Source organism: Cetorhinus maximus, chromosome 4 (assembly GCF_964194155.1).
Source record: "Cetorhinus maximus chromosome 4, sCetMax3.hap1.1, whole genome shotgun sequence".
NCBI classification, from domain to species: Eukaryota; Metazoa; Chordata; class Chondrichthyes; order Lamniformes; family Cetorhinidae; genus Cetorhinus; species Cetorhinus maximus.
This window is the reverse complement of record NC_135882.1, coordinates 118,295,078-118,317,495: the sequence shown is the minus strand read 5'-3', so window position 1 is coordinate 118,317,495 and position 22,418 is coordinate 118,295,078. Positions and strand designations below refer to the sequence as shown.

At 41.4% G+C, this 22,418-nt stretch overlaps 1 protein-coding gene across 1 annotated transcript; it reads left to right on the top strand.

The window, feature by feature from the left end:
- The first annotated feature begins 3,506 nt into the window (after positions 1–3,506).
- rbis (ribosomal biogenesis factor) lies at positions 3,507–21,883 on the top strand. The gene is made up of 4 exons (XM_078540678.1): positions 3,507–3,623; positions 13,441–13,570; positions 20,353–20,466; positions 21,428–21,883. The coding sequence occupies exons 2-4, from the start codon at positions 13,457–13,459 to the stop codon at positions 21,494–21,496; spliced, it is 297 nt and encodes a 98-aa protein (XP_078396804.1). The 5' UTR covers positions 3,507–3,623; positions 13,441–13,456; the 3' UTR covers positions 21,497–21,883.
- The last annotated feature ends 535 nt before the right edge of the window (positions 21,884–22,418 follow it).

Below are 22,418 nucleotides of genomic sequence, written 5' to 3'. Positions count from 1 at the left end.
AATGGTGCATTTCTGAAATCTCCACAGTCATACCTGACAGATTTACATTTGTGAGTACCTTGGAGCACATGGTGACTCTGCAATCATTTGCATGGGAGCATTGAAGAACAGAAAGCTAAGCCCAAACACTAGTGATAATGTTATTTGCTTCTGCTAATGGTAACAGTGCTAGCCCTAAAATCAGACAACTGCACTTATCGTCTCATTCCCACTATGATCTCACCTGCAGCCATATTGAGTAATGCCTTCAGAAAGATGATCCTTGTGCCCAACTGAAACAGGCAGAAGCTTCATTAAAATTTGTACATTAGAGCTCTATGATCTCACTTCGGACCTGACACTATATTTATGTGTGAAAATGGAAGTAATGTACAATGCTAGACCCACTGGAGTCAAACGGCAATTGGAATCAGTATTTAAAGGGGCGCTCACAACACAGCTATGTGACCCCACAACCAATGGAGCAGGTCAAAACTTTGCAGTTCTGTCAAATCCAGTCGCAAATGCTGGTGGACAACTAAGCAAGTAACGATAGGAGAAGATGTCACGACCCCCATCACCAATGAATGCAAATGACAGTGCTGAAGCGGATGCAACCATTTTCAGCCAAATTTCAAATGCGTCTTTTCGGTCTTCTTACAAGGTCTCCGCCAACACAGATCCCTGTCTTCAGTCAATTCGATTCAATTCACATGATATAAAGAAATGGACGTAGTAGATGCAGCGAAGGCAATGTGTTCTGATAATATCCCATATGCAGAAGACCTATACTCCAGAATTTGCTGCGTTTCTAGCCAAGCTATTCCAGCACAGCAAACATTGACATCCACCAGACAATGTGAAAAATTTGCCAGGTAGCTCCTGTCTACAGAGAGCAGGACAAATCCAACCTGGCCTATGACCACCCCAACAGTCTACTCTCAATCATCAGGAAAGTGATGAAGGGTGTCGGCAAAAGTCCGATCACTCTAGACTTCATTACAGCCTCAATCCAAATATAGACAAACAAGCTGAATTCCAAAGGTGAGTTGAGCATGATTGGATATGAAGACAACCTTCAAACCGATTGCATCACCAAAAAGCCATTGTTAACCTAAAGTAAATGGGAATCAGGGAACACTCTCCACTGGCTGGAGTCATAACTAACACAAAGGAAAATGCTTGTGGTTGTTGGCAGTCAATCATTTCAGCCCCAGGAATTCCTCAGCGTCGTGTTCTTTGTTGAATCGTCTTCAGCTGCGTTCCACCACCAGTGCACTGGAGCTGCAGTCTGTACCATCTACAAAATGCACAGCAATAACTTGTTATCATTTCTCCAACAGTATCTTCTAAACTCACCCTCTAATGTCTGGAAGGACAGGGAGATGGGAACCCTACCATCTGCAAGGTCCAGTCCGTGTCATATTTCCTGACTTGAAAAAGCATCGCCATTCCTTTACCGTTGCTTGTCAAAATCCTGGAACATCCTATCTGACAGTGCTGTAGAATTACCTTCACCACATGGACTGCAGAGAAATAAAGACAGAAAGGAAGGAAATGCAACTTTCATGACCTCAGGACTTCCCAAAGCATTTCACAATTAATGAAGTACTTTTGAAGTGTAATGTAGTGAAATATTGCAGGCAAAACTGAGCACAGCAAGGGCAGAAATATCAATGTGATAAATAACCTGATAAATTGGTTTAGTGTTCAAATAGTGCCATGGGATCTTTTATGTTCACCTCGGGGTAAAAAATGGGGGATGGAATATAATGTATCTTTTTTTTGGAAAAAATATACTTTATTCATAAAAAATATTTGAACGAACATTACAAAACATTTCTAAATGGCCATTACAAAAGGTGCAATCAGATTCAGCTTTTACACCTGGATGACGAGGTGCTTCAATGCAATCAATGAATATTACAGTCATTTCAATCTGGTCATTACAGACAGTGCAATGGTATTGGAGTTATCGATGTACATCATGTTGCACTCTGAGGTGCTTCAATACAATTATGATACATTTAGTATTCACTACATACATTCATTGTGAGCCGTACAGCCCGAGGGGTCTATACAATTCCCAGCCCCTCGGTGCACGATGGCAGAAAGGTCTTAGACAGCGACCTTTCTCCATTGCGCCTTTGTGGCGGCTGCAAAAAGCTTTAGTGCGTCCCTTAGCACGTAGTCCTGGACCTTGGAATGGAATTTAATGTTTCATCTGAAAGACAGCACTTGGCAGTGCAGCAGTCCCTCTATATTTTGTGCTCAAGTCTCAAAATGGGTTTGAACCCATGACCTTCTAACTCAGGGTGACAGTGCTATCAGTGATCCAAGGTTGACTCCTTGATTCCACCCCCACCCCCCCAAGCCCCTATCTAGTACTCCAGCATCTTACATTCAAAAAGTGTATGTTCAGAAAATCCATTTGGTCAGCAGCTTTTCTGAGGCTGATGCTCTGCATGCCCCCACTACTTTTACTGAACCCACTCTGGTCACCTCCAAACCAAAGGCCTCACCCCACTATCTAAACTCCTTCAGCAGTACAGTCCTCCAAGATATCGGTACTCCTTTAATCCTGGCCTCTTGTGCAGTCCCAAGTACAATTGCTCCATTATTGGTGGCTGCGCCTTCAGTTGGCTCGGCTCCAGTTCTGGAATTCCCTCCCTGCACATCTCTTTTCTCCTTTAAGACACTCCTTAAAACCTACCTCTTTGTTCATGCTTTTTGTCATCTGACCTAATGCCTCTGAATGTCATATTTTGTTTTATAATGCTCCCATGAAGCACCTTTGTATGTTTCAGTACATTAAAGGCTCTATATAAATAAAAGTTTTTATTAGTCATTATTATATTGCTGTTTGTGGGAGTTTGCTCTGTGCAAATTGGCTGTGTTTCCTACATTACAACACTTCAAAAATGCTTCATTGGCTGTAAAGCACTTTGTGATATCAGCTGGTCGTGAAAGATGCAATATAGTGGAAGTCTTTCATTTTCTTTTTGATAACGATGAGATGCAATTCAGCAGGTATTTGTCAGAGGCAAAGATTAGATGTAAACAAAGAGGCTAACATTTCTGATAAGAGTGCAGTGGAGGCAGGTTCAATTGAAGCATTCAAAAGGGAATTAGACTGTTAACTGCAAAGGAAGAATGTGCAAGGTTAAGGTCAATGGTCAGAGGGCACCTACAGAACTTAGAAAATTCAGCATTTTCAGTAGACAGGCACCTCGAAAGAAAGTTAGGGGCAAAGGCACGAAGGGAATTGCTCACTCGGAAAGCCAGTGCATACACGAATGGGCCCAATGGTCTGCTTCTGCACTGTAACCACTGTGAATATATATTTTGGTTTAAATAATAAAAATATTTTCCACTTTACTACATTTTAAGTGTAGTAAACCAACATTCACGCAGAATCAGACCACGTCCAGCCTCCCCTTCCTCACAGACTCCCAATCCGCCTTTTCCTGCTGAATCTCCCGGGACTGGAGGCCGGCAACGTGTCGGGCAGCCCCACTTTGGGGGCTTTCTGAAGCGACTGACGCGTTGTCAGTGACGTGTCGGGGTGTTGCAAGCGGATGGAATGTTGTGTCGGTGGCGGAGGTGAACCGGGAGCACGAGGTGGTTAGGAGCTCCGATTGCAAGTAGGTTATTGATAAGACTTTCTTCAGGAGAGACACCCGAGCATTAAACCAGGTTACGATTAAACCCATTTCGGAAGGTACTTAACAGTAGAGCACTCAGTATCTGAAAAGGGAGGCTAACACTTAACGGACCCATTACAATTACTAAGAGGGTGTCTTACTTTAAAGAAAGGAGTTTGTAAAATACTGTTTCCTGACAGTTATTCCCTGAGCATGTAATAAAGGGAATTTTTCTGCTTGTGTATTTTGTAGTGTTAATGCTAAAATTTAAAGAATTATTTACACTTTCGTCAGCCATGGCTCAGCTGGTGAGTCAGACGGTTGTCGGTTCAAGTCTGACTCTAGGACTTTACACAAATCAAGGCTGATGGTGCAGGAGTGTTGCACCATCAGAAGTGCTGTCTTTCAGGTGAGATATGAACCCAGGGCAGGCCTCTGCCCCCTGAGCTAGACATAAATGATCAGGTGTCCTGGCCAATACTTATTTCTCAATCAACATCAGATTATCTGACTACTATCACGTTAATGTTTGAGGGAGCTTGCTGTATGAAATTTGGCTGCTTTATTTCCAACATTACAATGACTGCTGTTCAAATGTATATGATTGGCTAAACAGTTTTTTCCCAAGTTGCCTTTGGTTCTTCTCCCAATCATTTTTAAATCTGTGTCCTCTGGTTTTCATAGAAACATAGAAAATAGGAGCAAGAGTGGGACATCAGCCCTTTGAGCCTGCTCTGCCATTCAGTATGATTATAGCTGATCATCTATCTCAACGCCATTCTCCCCGGCTCTCCCCATACCCTTTGATGCCTTTCGAGTCCAGAAATCTATTTCCTTAAATATATTCAGCGACTTGGCCTCCGCAGCCTTCTGTGGTAGAGAATTCCATAGGTTCACCACCCTCTGAGTGAAGACGTTTTCCTCATCTCAGTCCTAAATGGCCTACCCCATATACTGAGACTGTGACCCCTTGTTCTCGACCCCCTCAGCCAGAGGACATATCATCCCTGTATCCAGTCTGTCCACCCCTTTCAGAATTGTATATGTCTCAATGAGATCTCCTCTCATCCGTCTAAACTCCAGTAAATACAGGTCTAGTCGGCCCAATCTCTCCTCATACAACAATCCTGCCATCCCAGGGATGAATCTGGAGAACCTTTGCTGCACTCCCTCTATGGCAAATATATCCTTTTTAGGTAAGGAGATCAAAACTGCACACACTACTCCAGGTGTCGTCTCACCAAGGCCCTGTACAGCTGCAGCAAGACATCTTTGCTCTTGTACTCAAGTCCTCTCGCAGTGAAAGCTGACATACCATTTGCCTTCTTAACTGCTTGCTGCACTTGCGTGCTTGCTTTCAGTGATTGGTGTACAAGACACCCAGGTCCCTTTGCACATCAACATTTCCCAATCTATCACCATTTAAATAACACTCTGTCATTCTGTTTTTCCTACAAAAGTGGCTAACTTCACACTTATCCACATTATACTGCATCTGCCATGTATTTGCCCACTCACTCAATCTGTCTAAATTGCCTTGAAGCCTCTTAACACCATCCTCATTGCTCAGATTCCCACCAAGTTTTTTGTCCTCAACAAACTTAGAAATATTACATTTGGTTCCCTCATCCAAATCATTGATATATATTATGAATAGCTGGGGCTCAAGCACTGACTGTTGCGGTACCCCACTAGTCACTGCCTGCCACTGCAAAAAGACTCATTTATTCTTACACCCTGTTTCCTGTCTGCGAGCCAATTCTCAGTCCATGCCAATATGTTACCCCAATCCCATGTGCTTTAATTTTACACACTAACCTCTTATGTGCAACTTTATCAAAAGCTTTCTGAATATCCAAATACCCCACATCCACTGGTTCTCCCTTATCTATTCTGCTAGTTACGTCCTCAGAAATTTCCAGTAGGTTTTCCTTTTCATAAATCCATGTTGACTTTGTCTAATCCCATTGATATTTTCTAAGTGTCTGTTATCACATCTGTTATAATAGACTCTAGTATTTTCCCTACTGATTTTAGGTTAACCGGTCTGTAATTCCCTATTTTCTCCCTTTCTTAAATAGTGTGTTACATTTGTCACCCTCCAATCTGCTGGGACTGTTCCAGAATCTACAGAATTTTGGAAGATGACAACCAACTCATCCACTATTTCCATGGCACCTCCTTTAGTACCCTAGGATGCAGATTATCAGGCCCTGGGGATTTATTGGCTTTCAGTTCCATTATTTCTGCAGCACTATTGTTTTAGTAATACTAATTTCCTTCAATTCCTCCTTCTCACTAGACTCTTGGTTCCCTAGTATTTCTGTGAATTTGTGTCTTGTTCTGTGAAGGCAGAACTAAAGCAGTTGTTTAATTGCTCTGCCATTTCATTGTTCTCTATTATAAATTCTCCCGTTTTGGACTGTAAGTTACCTACATTTGTCTTCACTAATCTTTTTCTTTTTACATACTTATTAGAAGCTTTTATAGTCTGCTTTTATGTTCCTTGCAAGTTTACTCTCATACTCTATTTTTCCCCTCTTAATCAATCAATCAATCTCTTGGCCCTCCTTTGCTGAATTTTAAACTGCTTCCAATCCTCAGGCTTACTACTATTTCTAGCAACTTTATACTACTCCTCTTTGGACCTAATATTATCCTTAATTTCTTGTTAGCCTTAATTGGGCCGCTTTTCCTGTTGTACTTTTGTACCAGAAAGGAATGTATAACTTGCAATGCATGCATTAGTTCCTTAAATATTAGCCATTGTCTATCCACCGCCATGCCTTTTAGTGAAGTTCCCCAATCTATTTTAGCCAACTCGCGCCTCATACCTTCGTAGTTTCCTTTAAGATTTAGGACCCTAGTTTCAGATTGGACTACTTCACTTTCTATCCTAATGAAGAATTTTGTTGTTATGATCACTGTTGCCTATAGGACCCCACACAACAAGATTATTAATTAACCCCTTCTTATTGCACAATACCAAATCTAGGATCGCTTGTTCCCTAGTTGGTTCCTTGACATACTGGTCTGAAAAAACAATCTCATACAGGAATTCATCCGCCACAGTATTATTGTTAATTTGGTTTGCCCAGTCTATATGCAGATTAAAGTCACCAATGATTACTGTAGCACCCTTGTTACATGTATCTATAATTTCCCATTTAATACAACTCCCACTAATGTTTTCTGCCTCTTGTAGCTTCTTAGCTCCACCCAGACTGCTTCTACATCTAGATTTTCTGAGCCAATATCCTCTCTCACTATCACTCTGAATTCACCCTTAACCAACAACGCCATGCTACTTCCTTTTCTTTTTTGCCTGTCCATCCTAAATATCAAGTACCTTTGGATATTCAGTTCCCAGCCTTGGTTACCCTGCAGCCATGTGTCCGTAATTGCAATCACATCGTACCCATTTACAGCTATTTGCACTGTTAATTCATCTACCTTATTGTGAATGCTCCGTGCATTCAGATACAGTGTCTTTAGACTTTTATACATTTTTTTTGTACTATGGCCCTTTTTGCTGCTAGCCCTTGTTTCCTCTGCCTTCCACTTTTGCTTTCTTCTTTTCTGTCTTTCATTCCTATCTTTATTTCCTTCTCTTGTGTCTCCCCACTCAGGTTCCCAACCCCCCGCCAATCTAGTTTAAACCCTCCACCACAGTACTAGCAAATACCCCTGCGAGGATATTGGTCCCGGTCCTGCTGGGGCGCAATCCATCCAGCTGGTACAGGTCCCATCTTCCCCAGAGTCGGCCCAATGTCTCAGGAATCTAAATCCCTGCCTCCTAAACCACCTCTCCAGCCACACATTCATTTGGTCTATTCTCCTATTCCTGATCTCGCTAGCACATGGCACTGGGAGTAATCCTGAGATTACTACCTTTTAGGTCCTGTTTTTTAATTATTTCCTATTTCCCTATTTTCTGTTTTCTGGACCTCATCCCTCTTTTAACCTATGTCATTGGTACAGATATGGACCACAGCCTCTGGCTGTTCACCCTCCCCCTTCAGAATGTCCTGCGGCCTCCTAGTGATATCCTTGACCCTGGCGCCAGGGAGGCAATGTACCATCCTTTTGTCACGTCTGTGGCCACAGAAATGCCTATCTGTTCCCTTTATGATAGGATTTCCTATCACTATTGCTTCCCCCCCCCCCCCCTTGCCATCATGCAGCTGAGCCACTCGTGGTGCCGTGGACTTGGCTCTTCCCCTGAGAAGCCATCTTCCCCCAGCAGTATCCAAAACGGAAAATTTGTTGGAGAAGGAGATGGACCTAGGGGACTCCTGCATCACCTGCCTAGTGCTTTTATTCTGTCTGGTGGTTACCTGTTCCCTTTCTGCCTCCACACTGTTTACCTGCGGTGTGATCACCTCATTGTATGTGCTATCCACAAAGATCTCATCCTTGCAGATGCTCCACAGTGACTCCAGCAGCAGTTCCAGCTCCAAAACATGGATTTCAAGTAGCTAGAGCTGGAAGTGCTTTCTGCACACGTAGTCACCCTGGACACTGGAAGTATCCCTGACTTCCCACATTGCACTGGAAGAGGATTCCACTTGGCCGAGCTAGCCTGCCATGACTTCATGACTTACCCTTAAATTACTCCCTATACTTTTACTTCCTCTAGTTTAGGGAATATTAAGCACAGAAGAAATATTTACGAGGTCCTACTTACCAAGGCCGCCGCACTTCTTACTGAGGAAAGGTAGAAAAGGATCAGCTCCTTCCCTCTTCCCTGATCTCCCTCTCTCACCGAACTCCAACTAAAGCACTCTAGTGCAGCCCAAAGCAGCATTCTAGGCAGACGAAAGCAGCACTGTTGGTGGCTTGCTTTTATGCTGTCTGAATCTAGCTTCTGAAAACCTGTTTAAGTCAGTTAACTAATTTACTAGCTGCAGCTGCAAGCAGAGCCTGTATAACCCCTGTTTTAAAGCTGGACTGGACTGGACTAAAACTCACCTCCTCCCAACCTAAAGAGCAACTTTTAGTTAGTTGCTAAGCTAAAGAAAAATTAGACTCTTCCACCAATGGGAATAGTTTCTCCTTACCTACTCTGTCCCAATCCCTTATGATTTTGAACACCTCTATCAAATATCCTCTCAAACATTTCTTCTCAAAAGAACAACAGCCTGAGCTGCTCCTCATAACTGAAATCCATCAGCCCTAGAACCGTTCTCATAAACCTTTTCTACACCACCTCCAATCCCTTCATGTCCTTCTTAAATTGTAGTGCCTCGAATTAGGCAGAACATTCCAGTTCAGGCTGAACCAGCATGTCATAAAGTTTCACCATCACCACCTTGCTTTTGTACTCTGCCTCTATTCATAAAGCCATGGATCCCATATGCCACTTTGTGAATCTGCCCTGTCACTTTCAATGATTTGTGCACATATACCAGCAGGTCCCTCCTCCGCCTTTTAGAATTGTATCTTTTATTTTATATCTCCTCTCGTTGTTCTTCCTACCAAAATATATCACTTCATACTGCATTAAATTCAATCTGCCACATGTCCATCCATTCCACCAGCTTATCTATGTCCTCTTGAAGTCTGTCAATATCTTCTTCACAGTTCACAATACTTACAAATTTTGTGTCATCTGTAGATTTTGAATTTGTGCCCTGCACACCCAAGTCTAGGTCATTAATATATGTTTTAAACACAAGCGTCTGACACTTAGGGAACCTCATTGTAAACCTCCCCCTCACAGTCTGAAATACAATTACTCACCACTACTCTGTTTCCTGTCACTTAGTCAACTTTGTATCCATGTTGCCACCATTGTTATTCTAGGCTTCAACTTTGCTGACAAATCTGTTTGATGGTACATTATCAGACACTTTTTGGAAGTCCTGGTACACTGCATCAATCACGTTACCCTCATGAACACTTGCTGTTAACTGCATCAAAAATCTCAAGCAAGTTAGTTAAACACAATTTGCCTGTAACAAATCCATGCTGGCTTTCCTTTATTAATCCTCAGTTCACCAAGTGATTCTTAATCTTATCCTCGATTGTCGTTTCGAAGAACTTTCTCACCACTGAGGTTAAACTAACTGGCCTGTAGATGCTGGAGCTTAATCTTTCTTTGGACAGTTGTGTAATATTTGCAATTCACCAGTCTTCTAGCATCACTCCTGTTTCTAAGGAAGATTGGAAGATTATTGCCAGTGCTTCTAAAATTTTTACTCTCACTTCCCTCCATATCCTTGGATGCATCTCATCTGTCCTGATGACTTATCAAATTTAAGTAAAGCCAGCCTTTCTCGTCTTTATTAATCTTTAGCCCATCCAATGTCTCAGTTACCTCCTCTTTCAGTATGATTTTGACAGCAGCATCTTCCTTGGTAAAGGTAGATGCAAGTACTCATTTAGTACCTCAGCCATGCTCCCTGCCTCCATGCAGAAGGCCCACCCTTCGTTTTACTATTTATATGACCTTGGATGATGTTTGGATTCCCTTTTATACTCGCTGCCAATCAGAACTACCACAGACCTGCAACATGAGTTCTGTTTCTTGCTCCACAGATGTTGCCAGACCTGCTGAGTACTTCCACCATTTTCCGTTTTCATTTCAGATTTCCAGCATCTGCCATTTTATGCTTTTGATTCCAGTTTTACCTGGGGCCAGATCCATTCTCACCCCCACTGAAAATGACACTTGATCCATTTGACCCAGAACCAGATCCTGCAATGTCGCCTTCCTTGTTCAGCTGGCAACATACTGAACTAGAAAATTCTCCTGAACACACTTCAGAAAACTCTTCCCTCTCTGTATCTTTCACACTTACTCATGTCAGTCTAAATTAGGCTGAAGTCCCCCACTTTAAAACGATGCTAAAGTTTTTGCGCCTGTCTGCAATTTTCTTGCAAATTTGTTCTTTACATCTTTCCCAGTAGTTAGCGCCTATAGTGTAATGGCACCTCTATTTATTCTTAACTCTTAACTCAGTAGATTCTGTCCTTGACCCCTCTAGGACATCCTCTCTATCCAGCACTGTAATATTCTCCTTAATACTGCCACCCCTTCCTTATCTTTCCTGAACACCTTGCATCCAGAAACATTTAATACCCAGTCTTGCCCTCTTTCAAGCCAGGTCTCCATTATCGTCATAACATCATATTCCCCTGTGTTGATCTGCACCTTCAGCTCACCAACCTTATTGACCCCATTCTGTGCATTCACATACATGCTCAGTAAATCTAATTAAGAGCTTATTACATTCCCTCTTACTCTGAACACACTTAATGCCTTACTATTTCTTACTCTAGATCTGTCGGATTTTTCCATCCTTTGTGTAACATGTTTTTCCTTTCTGATGTTACATTGTCATTCCTATCCCCTTGCCAAGTTAGTTTAAAACTTCCCCAGTAGCACTGGGAAAACCACCCTGTAAGTACATTGACCCCAGCTTTGTTCAGGTACAAACATTCCGGCCTGTACAGGTCCCATCTCCCCCAGTCTCAAAAATCTAAAGCCCTTCCTGCTGCACAGTCTCTGTAGCCGTGCATTCATCTGCTCTATCCTCCTATTCCTGTACTCACTAGCACGTGGCACTGGGAGGTCCTGCTTGCTAGCCTCTTTAGTCCCCTAAGATCTACATGCAGAACCTCATCCCTATTTCTACCGAGAGTTGGAGGGGGGTGTGAATTTTTGGAATTCTCTACCCCAGAGGGCTGTGGAGGCTCAGCCATTGAGTATGTTCAAAGCAGAGGTTGATAGATTTCTGGATACCGATGACATCAAGCGATACAGGGATATTGCGGGATGATGGCGTTGATGTCGAAGATTAACCATGACCTAGTTAAATGGCATAGCAGGCTTGAGGGGCTGAATGGTCTACTCCTGCTCCTATGTTCTTATGTTGTTGATATCGTTGTGGACCATGACTTCTGGCTGCTCACCCTCTCCCTCAGAGTGCTCTGCAGCCGCTCAGTGACATCCTTGATCTAGCACAGGGAGACAGCATACCATCTGGATTCATGTCTGCAGCTGCTGAAACGCCTGTCTGTTCTCTTAACTGTGGAATCCCCCATCACTGTTGCTTTCCCATCCCCCCTCCTGCTCCTGCTGTACAGCTAAGCCAGTGTGGTGTCATGGACTGGCTCTGGGTGCTGTCCCCAGATGAACCATCACTCTCACCATTATTCAGAATTGAATACTGGTTGGAACGCCAGAAGCAATCATTGGACTGCACTACCTGCCTTGTCCTACTTGACTGCCTGGCATGCTTTTAAGTTGCGAGATGACCACATCCGGAAACGTGCTATCCATGAAACTTTCAGGTTCATGACTGTACTGCAACAATGCCAGCTACTGGTCATGCTCTAAAATCCGGAGCTCGAGCTACTCCAGCTGTTGACACTTCCTGCACATGTGGTTCCCCGGGCAATGAGAAGCGCCCTGGAGTTGCCACATGGAACAGGCTGTGCACTCCATGGGACTGAGATGCCCTGCCATCCCTCTGTTAGACTTGTGACTTAACAGTGACTTAACAGAGATAAACATAAGACTTTACAAGGTAAAGACTTATAAGCTATTTCACGAATTGGCTGCTTCCCTTGTGCTAACATCATCTTATTTTGTAAGAAGGTTAACTAAAAATTTTCTTAACTCATATTACCTATACATCTCAGATTTTAGTTTAATTGCCATTTAACTCTGCCTTGTTATTTAAATGTTATTCCCCTACATCTGATTAATTAATTGAGTACTGATTGCATTTAAATACAATTAATCATGTGCTAAGTTATCAAATTGGCTTTAGATTTTATACTAATTAATTGACCTAGTCTTACTTTAATTTAATTTTAATTAATCAACAAAATTTTACCTGTATACTCTCACACGTGACTCCTTGCATTGATATGTCACCGAACGATTTATCCTCACAGCGATGCTGGACCTTGTGTTGCATTCATTGCCTTTATAACTCAGGAAATATAAGTTAAACATTCTAAAATTTTTAACGTCCTGTAATGAGTTTCTGCTACTCATTACTTTTAATAAACCACGTTTATAATTTATAGCCTAAATTACCTGGTTCTGATGGAGCAATCTATTGTCCCCACTATCCAAAGACTAGAAGACACAGGCTCTTGTCAATTCTGAACTAAATATGTTAACAGGCTTTCTGCTCGACCAGGGGCAACTCTACTTCACCAGACATTGTGTGTATTATGCTCCTCTCCTATCCGGGAGTAGCTTTTGCTGCTGGCTATAAGGGAAAACTACAAAACACTTAGAAATCATAGGCCACTTGCTGGAAGCATTATCTGGAGACTAGTTATTAAAACATATATTTACATATCATTGCTGAAAACAGATTTTTTTGTTGAAGCTTTTCATCTTGCACTCATCAGGTCAATTTGCAAGAATATCAAATGTAAAAGGAACAACAATTTATACTTTATGGGGAGAGAATGCTGATTGGTTGGCCGTCTTCTGAAGAAGAAGAGTCACATTAAACTCGATGGTAACTCTGTTTCTCTCTCCACGGATGCTGCCAGACCGGCTGAGTTTTTCCAGAACTTTGTTTTTATTGGAGAAAGATGTCCTGCCTGTATGGATTTCTTAGTAGGCTGGTTTTGGGCACTTAACTGTGGGAGTAGACTCTTCTTGTGTCAACTGATCAGAACAAAGGGAAGCAACTGTGCCAGCTTTTACTAAATGAGTAAGGAGAAGAATTCTCATGGATTTCCTAAGTCAATATTGGAAATCCTTCCGTGAGTTATGGTAATGTAAACAGTTATGGTAATGTAAACAGTAACGGATTAATTCTGAGAACATTTTTTTATTTTCTAGTAAGCTATCGGAAAGAATGGCAAAGAACAAATCAAAAGCGCAGAAACACAAAGATGTCTTTAAAGTTGCCAACAGCAAAAGTCTCAAGGTCAAAAGCAAAACCAAACCTGTAACTACAAGTCTGAAAAAGGTTAGTAAGTACTTCACTCTATTGTGAAAGCAATGACTTCTATCCATACGTTTCTAAATTCCTGTCACTTGGGGTTGTTGAGGTTATGTGATTATGTCCTTATGCCATTGGCTTTCTTTATTTGATTTGTCAGCTTATTTTTGTTGCTATATGTACATTAATTCTTTTGGGTATCTGAAACTATCTTTCAGAAATTAGGGTGGGGGTGTGGAGTGTCAGGAATATGTTAATATCTCAGTGGGCTCTGGGCACATGGTAATATGTGTGCAGATCGGGAGGAGCATGTTTGTTGAGGATTCTGAAATTAAACAGCTTTTCTAGTATCGACTACATGCTGAAGCACTTTTTGTCCGAATGATTCATGGTTTTCATGGTATTTCTGCTGAAGTGATTTTGCTTGGTTGAAATTTATTAATCACGGTGTATCTGGTTACCTCGGGTCTGAAATAATTATGTCTGTTTATTAGACGATGTTCTAGGAAGTAAATATGGATACTATCAAATTATCCACTATATCAGTGGCGCTAAGAGGACACGTTTTGCACATTAGAAAGGCAGCAATTAATCACTGCATAAAGAAGATAACTGATATTCACTTCAATGAAGCCACATAGTTATTTCCTTCTCAATAGAATCAGACACAGAAAGATTCAGACTGTCAGGTTCCCACGGATGCAAGGAGCTTGCATGTAGCACTGAAAGCCTCATTCAGAAATCCACTCAACTCACGAAAAATAAAAGCTTTTGTTAAATTAATGTGCAGCTAGTACATATATGATACCAACTAGTTTTTCCTCGCCACCACCCTGAAAGTTGAGTGACACCTGCATCATACACCATTCCATGTTAACGGCCCTAATGACTCAAAGCCTTGAAATCAGAATGGCTGATTGGTGATCAGGGCTATCCCTTGTAGTTATACCTTTATGGTTTATGACTCATAAGGCTTCTATAGACATAGGGAAATAATAAATATGATGAAGCCCATGTATCTACAAGAAGGCAGAGTAGGCATTCAGAAAACTCATTTTAGGCACCTCAATAATTCTAGTGAAGCCCTGCAATATGGTTCAGCAAGTTTCCAGAATCACTATAGCTAGGAAATTTCCCTGAAGTCTTAGTGACCTAAGGAGTTTCCGGTCTTAGTGAAGCTGCTGTCCCAGAGGGGCCACTGTTTCTCCATGATAGCTAAGGGTACTAGGCTCATGCCTGGAACTCCCTCATGTGTTGGCATTGGAGGAAAACCATCAGAAAGCAGGCTGATTGCCACTCTGAAAGCACAATGATATTTTCAACCATATCTTATGGCCCTGGTTGTTGACTACAGATTCAAATGGGGCTGCAAGTTAATCTCATCACAGACTGAATGGTGCCAGTGAGGCTTTGAAAGTCATGTGATAGTGTCCTGTCAAAAGCACTGTTTGTTTCCACTCCTTAAGTTTGTTTCCAGAGTCCTCAGTACCACAGAAATCTCCTAGGTTGAATTGGACTAGCCATATAAATACTGTGGCTATAAGAGCAGGTCAGATACTGGAAATCATGCGACAAGTAATGCACCCCCTGACTTCCCGAAGCCTGTCCGCCATCTACAAGGCACAAGTCAGGAGTGCGATGGAATACTCTCCACTTGCCTGGGTGAGTGTAGCTCCAACAACACTGAAGAAGCTTGACACCGTCCAGGACACAGCAGCCTGCTTGATTGGCACCACCTCCATAAACATTCACTCCCTCCACCGCCGACGCACAGTAGCAGCAGTGTGTACCATCTACAAGATGCACTGCAGCAATTCGCCAAGGCTCCTTCTACAGCACCTTCCAAACTCACGACCACTACCATCTAGAAGGACAAGGGCAGCAGATAGATGGGAGCACCACCATCTGGAAGTTCCCCTCCAAGCCACTCACCATCCTGACTTGGAAATATATTGCCGTTCCTTCACTGCCACTGGGTCAGAATCCTGGAACTCCCTTCCTAACAGCACTGTGGGTGTACCTATACCACATGGACTGCAGAGGTTCAAGAAGGCGGCTCACCGCCCCCTTCTCGAGGGCAACCAGGGATGGGCAATAAATGCTGACCCAGCCAGCAAAGCCCACATCCCGTGAACGAAGAAAAAAAAATCTCCAAGTTATCCTGCAATATGTTGCAGACACGATGGGCTAAATGGTCTCTTTATGCGCCATAACTTTTCTATGGTTTTAGATGTGGAGATACACATATGAAGGAGAAAGGAGTAGAATGTTATGATAATAGGGCTAGATGAAGCAGGATGATGGGAAGGGATTGGTGTGGAGCATAAACGCTGGTATAGACCAATTGAAACAAATGGCCTGATTCTACACTGTAGGTACTGTAGTCGTTTGCGGATTTGCAATGTTCGTATTGATGAGAATGCTGTAAGATATAGCTTGTGGCATACTTTTCCTGATTTTTACTAGTGTTGAGAACATAGTTGTGGATATTAAAGGAAAATTGAGGGGGGAATACTTATGCTCAAAGAACTCTCTCTAGCATTTATAATGAAAAACACACACAAAGATATTGTCAACAGCCTTTTGTTTCTAGAATTGCTTCAGTAAATTCACTGAAGGGAAGTAGCTACCTGCATCCTGGAACAAACCTATTTAGTTCAGTATGAGCTGGAACCTTGGGCTAACCTGGCAGCTGGTCCAGAGCTGATCCTTACCTGGGGAATATATCATCAGCTGGGCATCTCTGGATGCTTCACTGTTTGGGATTAGATTGGTCTCTAACCCTAGTCTAATGTTCTTTGACCAGTGTATAATTAGAATATTCAACATGGCTGGACGTAAAATAATTTAGAGTTTCAACATCGATGCCATTTGAGGATTTGTAAGAGAATGATTTTAAATGCTAAGAGTAGCCAGTAGGTCAGATTATGTAAAGGTAAGAATAAAGCAAAAAGGAAGAACCTTAAAGTTTGCAGAGCCTCAAAAATGGGAGACCTGCCCAGACAGGATTGCACATGTGAACATAGCCTAATCTGGAAGTTGCAAAGCTATTGATGAAAGTTTCAGTAGTAGATAGGCTGAGGTAGGGGAGGAGGTGGGTGATATTACAGAGGTGGAAGCAGATGACCTATGAAGTGGAGAAAATTTGGGTTCAGAAGCTCAGTTCAGTGTCATATAGGGTGCTGAAATTGTGAACTGTCTAGATCAGCCTGAAACAGTGGCTGGGCAGGGAATGGAATTAGTAACAATGGTATGCAGGGGCGATGGCCTTAGCTTTCCCTCCAAGACTGGATATCAGGTAGGCAGAGGATTGCAGCAGAAACGGTTGAGGTGCGTGGAAAGGTAGAGCTAGGTGGGGAAGCTGGCCCTGTGTCAAAGGGTAATATCATTAAGAAGCAGCATGTAGGTGTGAAGTGAAGTGAGGCAAGTATAGGTCAAAATAAAAGCAAAATACTGCGGATGCTGGAAATCTGAAACAAAAATAAAAATAGCTGGAAAAACTTAGGTCTGACAGCATCTGTGGAGAGGAATACAGTTAACGTTTCGAGTCTGTGTGACCCTTCATCAGAACTGCTGAAGTTCACCAGTTCTGATGAAGAGTCATACGGACTCGAAACGTCAAGTATAGATCCTTGGGTTCCAGAAGTAACAGTGCAGGGTTAGGAAGGGAAACCATTGTGTGAGATTCCCTAGATAGGATTGGAACCAGTTGACTGCAACGGAGGAGAAAGATGGAAGAGGATGGTGTGGTTGTCCATTTCAAAAGCTGTAGGATTAGGAGGGTAAACGCAACACGGTCGCAGTTACAGCAGATGTATTTTATTTGGGACTTTCTGTAGGGTCATTGGGTACTGTGGTACGGCAGAAACCTGACTGGTAAGATTTAAATGTAAGCAATTGGTCCATTTTTCTGCGACTACAACTTCTCTTTTAATGTCAAATTCCCAGCTCTGGACAACTGTTCATCATTTGTAGTCTATTCAGATTTGGGCATCACAAACTTCATGCAATTCTCCCCATTAGATGTCAGCACAAGTGAATGTGGACAAGGCCATTGTACCGTTATTTCAAATTTGGGGTTCATGCCTTTGTTTTTGATCATTAGCCCTGATGTCCTTAGGGGTCTTTTTTCTGGGGGTGTGAAATTAAATTTCTTCCCTTCCGTTTTCTTTGCACACTGTCTGTTTCTCGCACAACATTCTGTAAACTCTGATTTAATTTAACAACTTCAGCAGTCAGTGCTGCTGGATGGTAACCAGTTGCGAGCCCTGTTCTGGGCTATGTGCATTGTAGGTTCACCAGTGTGGGATGGGAACATGGAAAGAGATTAACTTGCCTAACTGTTTTCTGATAGGTGGCTCTGTTGGGCTTAATGTTGATCAGAATCTGGTAGTTTTAATTGCATTGATTCTATTATAAATATGTTCCCTTTTCACAAGTGCTTTATCTTCTCCTTATGGCTGATGCTTGTTCTTACCTTGCATTTATCAAAATTAAAAAAAAACTGCTTTCCTCATTTCCAAACAGGAAAGTGGCACCATTTGAAAATTATTTTTCCATGGTAGTCTCTTTGCTTGTGCCTTTGTCTGGCTAGTTTCGTTACAGAACTGGCCTGTTGTTTTGGCACTGTTGGTATGTGGTTTGATTTTATGAGATTAAAACTTATTTCCAATGTCACATTTTTGGAAGATCCTCAAAGCAATGAAGCCAATACACCACAAATGCTGCAGTTGAGAGATTTAGCCACCTAGCTAGGAAAAGCTTAATATTTCACAAGCACAGGACTCATCATTAACAGTTGCAGCTATTATATAGTAACTGCTGACAAGGTTGCATTCACAATAGTTTAAGATTAGCCTGCATTGTGCTGAGATTTTGGTGGCTGTTCATTCATTCTTTCTTTTTTGGCCCTGAATGAACTAGGCCAGTGACCTCATGACTCATATGCTAATGTTTTCATTGTCCTTTCTTACATGCGTGCCCACAGTGCAAATGAATGCTGCATTTAATATTATTGCTTTTTAGTAATGTTACTTGGACATTTGGTGATAACCAATAGAGTGTTTGTACGTGCATTGCAAAAACGTGGGAACCACACTAATGGTATACTTAGTGGATTTTATGCTTTCTAAGCAATGTTAATACAGTATTGTCCCAACTTGTGTTCTGTTCACAGATGGTCTTATTGAGTGAATAAGAACAATTTGGCACATTGAATGATTTTATCTAGTGGTTGCATTCAGTTTTTTAATACAACATTTGTGAATTTGCTTGCTTGACTTTCAATGCCTACCAATTTTACACTTGAAATTATCACATCAACATAAATTTCAAGCAATTTAAAACTGATAAATGTAGAAACATACATCCTTCTATTCCAAATGTTCAAACTGGTTCTAGTTTTTTTAAAATGAATTTAATGAGCTCTGCAGAAATCATAGCCAGAGATGTCACTTTGGATTTACCAGAATATGGGTGATTTGAGTAGGGTTGCCAACTTTGATTTTAATCGTTCCATTATTGGTGGCCATGCCTTCAGCTACTGAGGCCCGAAGATCTGGAATTTCCTCCCTAAACCTTTCTGCCTTGCTGCCTCTCTTTTTTTTCCTTTAAGACACCCCGTAAAACCTACTCCTTTGTCTGAGCTTTTGTTAATTTGTCCTAGTATCTCTTTATGTGGCTCATGTTTTGCTTTATAACGCCCTTGCGAAGTGCCCTGGATGTTTTATTAAGTTAAAGGCACTATGTAAATACAAGTTGTTGTTGTTGTTGTTTAGTTTGACCTATTCATGGAGGATGAGTCACATCACGTTCGCTGCAGATGGCAATTGATAATTGCAGTTACTTAATGGATTCACAACTGCTCTCAAAGTTACACTTTGGGTCACCGGTAGGAAATTGTGTATCAAGAGGTGTGATCACACGGGCAGGCCTTGACACTGTCAAGGTGCAATATAATTATGTCATGATGTCAGCCCATTATGCTATAACATCATCATGAGACAGGCAGGCATGTACTAATATATTTAAAATGCACCTGTAGTAGGTATATGAGATGAGTTTCAAATTTCTGAAATCACACTGCTGCTGATAGTGCCAGCCACTGACATAACTAACTCCAAGGTCAAGGGAAAAAATAAATGGGTCTTTCTGGGCTACTGTCAAAACAACATGTCAGCTTTACAGTCCATCAGACCATTGTTTACAGGAGACCAGGACTGCATGATCCAGTGGTCAATATAAAAGAAGCTACAGTTTTTGTCCATGTGTTAGACTCACTAGATTTTAAAACGGTTGGAAATTTCAGAAAGTAAATAAAACATAGCAAGTGTAATAAATATGTATGGAAATGTACTAGCAGCATTGAATCGTATTGCTAAATATAGGACTTGCTACACCATAGCTTTGAAAGTGCAATCACGTAAACATTTTACACATGACTTACGTTCAGGTCATTAGAGGCATGCAGACATGAACTGGAACACAAGTACTTTTCTCCCAGGTCACCACCAGCAGCACCCAGGATATCGATTATCAATCCGGAATTTTCTCCGGCAATCCAGGCGTGTTTCACAACCCAAGGTAGATATAAGAGTCCTGGTTTTCCTTTGTTTTTGGACAAATTGCCTCTACCAATCAAAGAGTTATGGGGCTGGTTTACTTATCATCTTCGTTCACATCTGAAATCAGCTTTGCATTTTCTGAATCTTGTGTGTGCACTGATCATTTTATTAAGTTACTGTTCAGGTAGTGGATGTGCACAGTTCTCTGCCAACAAGAAATTAAAATTTATATTTTGTTCTGAACAGCTTAACATTGTGAACAGTGAAAAGGTCTGCAAAGTCAATAAAGCATTTTCAGAAGTGCAAAAAGAGATCCATAACTTATCCGAAGGCACATCAACATCTAAGAAACCACTGCAGGTATCAGTTTCTTTTATCATCAATACGTCCGAAATGCTTTGGAGATTAAGGATACCCCTGTAAACTAGTTTACAGCCTAGCTGAGTTTATGGATTAATTTATTTGTAAGCTGTTTGTCTGTTTTCATTTGCTGAAATTTTTGAAGTAATTTGACAAATTCCCCCAGTGTGTTGACCTTTTAATATCTGTACATCAAGTTAAATCCATCCCTGTGAAGTCATCAGATTTGTGAAATTTTCATTTCTGCATGTATCAAAACGCATGCACTTCTGATGAAGTGACATGGCAACTTTTGCAGTACAAGTGCATACTTACAGACTATTTACTGGGGGCTTTTCTTCTTTCTTCATTTTCTCTTCTAAGGATGATGGCTTCTTCCGGGCTACCAGTTACTTTCTGTTGCCTTAACACAGGACCATTTATATCATGTGTAGGCCTATAAAGTGAGCATTGCAACATAGGTGAACATCACAGCTAAATCTAAACCCAACCCTGTCTTTGTCTGAGGTTTTCACACTTCCAACTTTCAGCAGGGGTCATTGATGAATGGAAACGTTCCTTGACTCAGGGTTGCTGAAACTTATTGTCATATCTTTGCTGTCAGCCCTACTCAGGCCAGCTAACTAAAGAGAGATAGGGAGCAGCCATCACAAGGGGGGGGATTAGCCACAGGGCCTTGCTGTTTTATACAGTTCAGCTACTCACTTGACGTACTAGCCAGGCAAGGGAACTGAGGGCCATATTATTTCTTACCCTCTGCTCCCAGGGCCAGTAGAGCATGCAGCTACAAAAATATGGACTTCATCTTCTTCATTTCCAAAAATAAAATGGCACACAAATCCAGAATACATTGGGATTTGGTATCAATCTACATACAGAATTAAATAGACATTTGATTGCAATATGTTGCAGCTGTTGAAGCCCCTATTAATTTAAGATCATATTTTACTTTGTGTTGCAGATTCCTAGACCGCCACCTGCTGAAATGCTGAATGTGGATGCTACCACTGAATTGTTTTCTCAATTATGAATTAAGATCGCTTTACGTGAACTTGTATATAAAAATGTACAGTGGACAATACGGTTTGGAGTAGACTAGAGATTTTTATTGCTTTAATCTCCCTTACTTCCCCCCGCAAATGTTTGGTCAGTTTTCTTTAGTATAAAAATGAAATGGAATGAAGAATCTTGAGGCATTCATTCAATGGAATGCATTATTTCTATAAAAGACAATTTGGAGATCTTTCACAAGAATCCGCATGGTCATGTCTGATCTGAGTGGGTATTTACAGAATTAAATTTAGAAAATTACAAATGAAAATTATTGTATGTTGCAAATTTGTTCGATTAGTGTTGGAGAAGATGGGACAAATGTGAATATTATTTTTATCAATAAATTATGAAAAACTAAACAATCCATTTTACTTCATTGTTAGTTCTGACGTGGTGAGTCACATGGTATACACAGTGATCAAGTTGGTTTTAACATCTATTTTATATTCACAAGACATTAGGTTAGATGTGGTTGATCAGGTCTTTTAGTCTCTTCCAACCTTCCAATGAAAGTGCTCAAATGATAGAAGTGAATAAAATATCGTGAGACTACTTTGAAAAGTGAACATCAAGGCTGCTCTAAATAAATGTAATCAGAAGATTAAATCCACTATTGGTAGAGCTAAACAACAGGAAAGGATAGAAAATGGTGGTCACAAAAGTATGCTTCAGACTCCCCGATTATGATTTTCAATGTAGGAATGTATGACTGGAATTTCCTCAGAGCTGCCTGCCCCCTCTCCACTGCTGCAGTGTTGGTGGAATAATCTGCAAATCCCATTTGTGAGGCAGAAGCAGCTCCCAGGAATTTACCATCCTATGGGTAAGCAGATCAAGAAGTCCTGTAAAAAGAGAAATGCTTTATTGGTACTGCTAGAATAATATAACACCATTAAGAA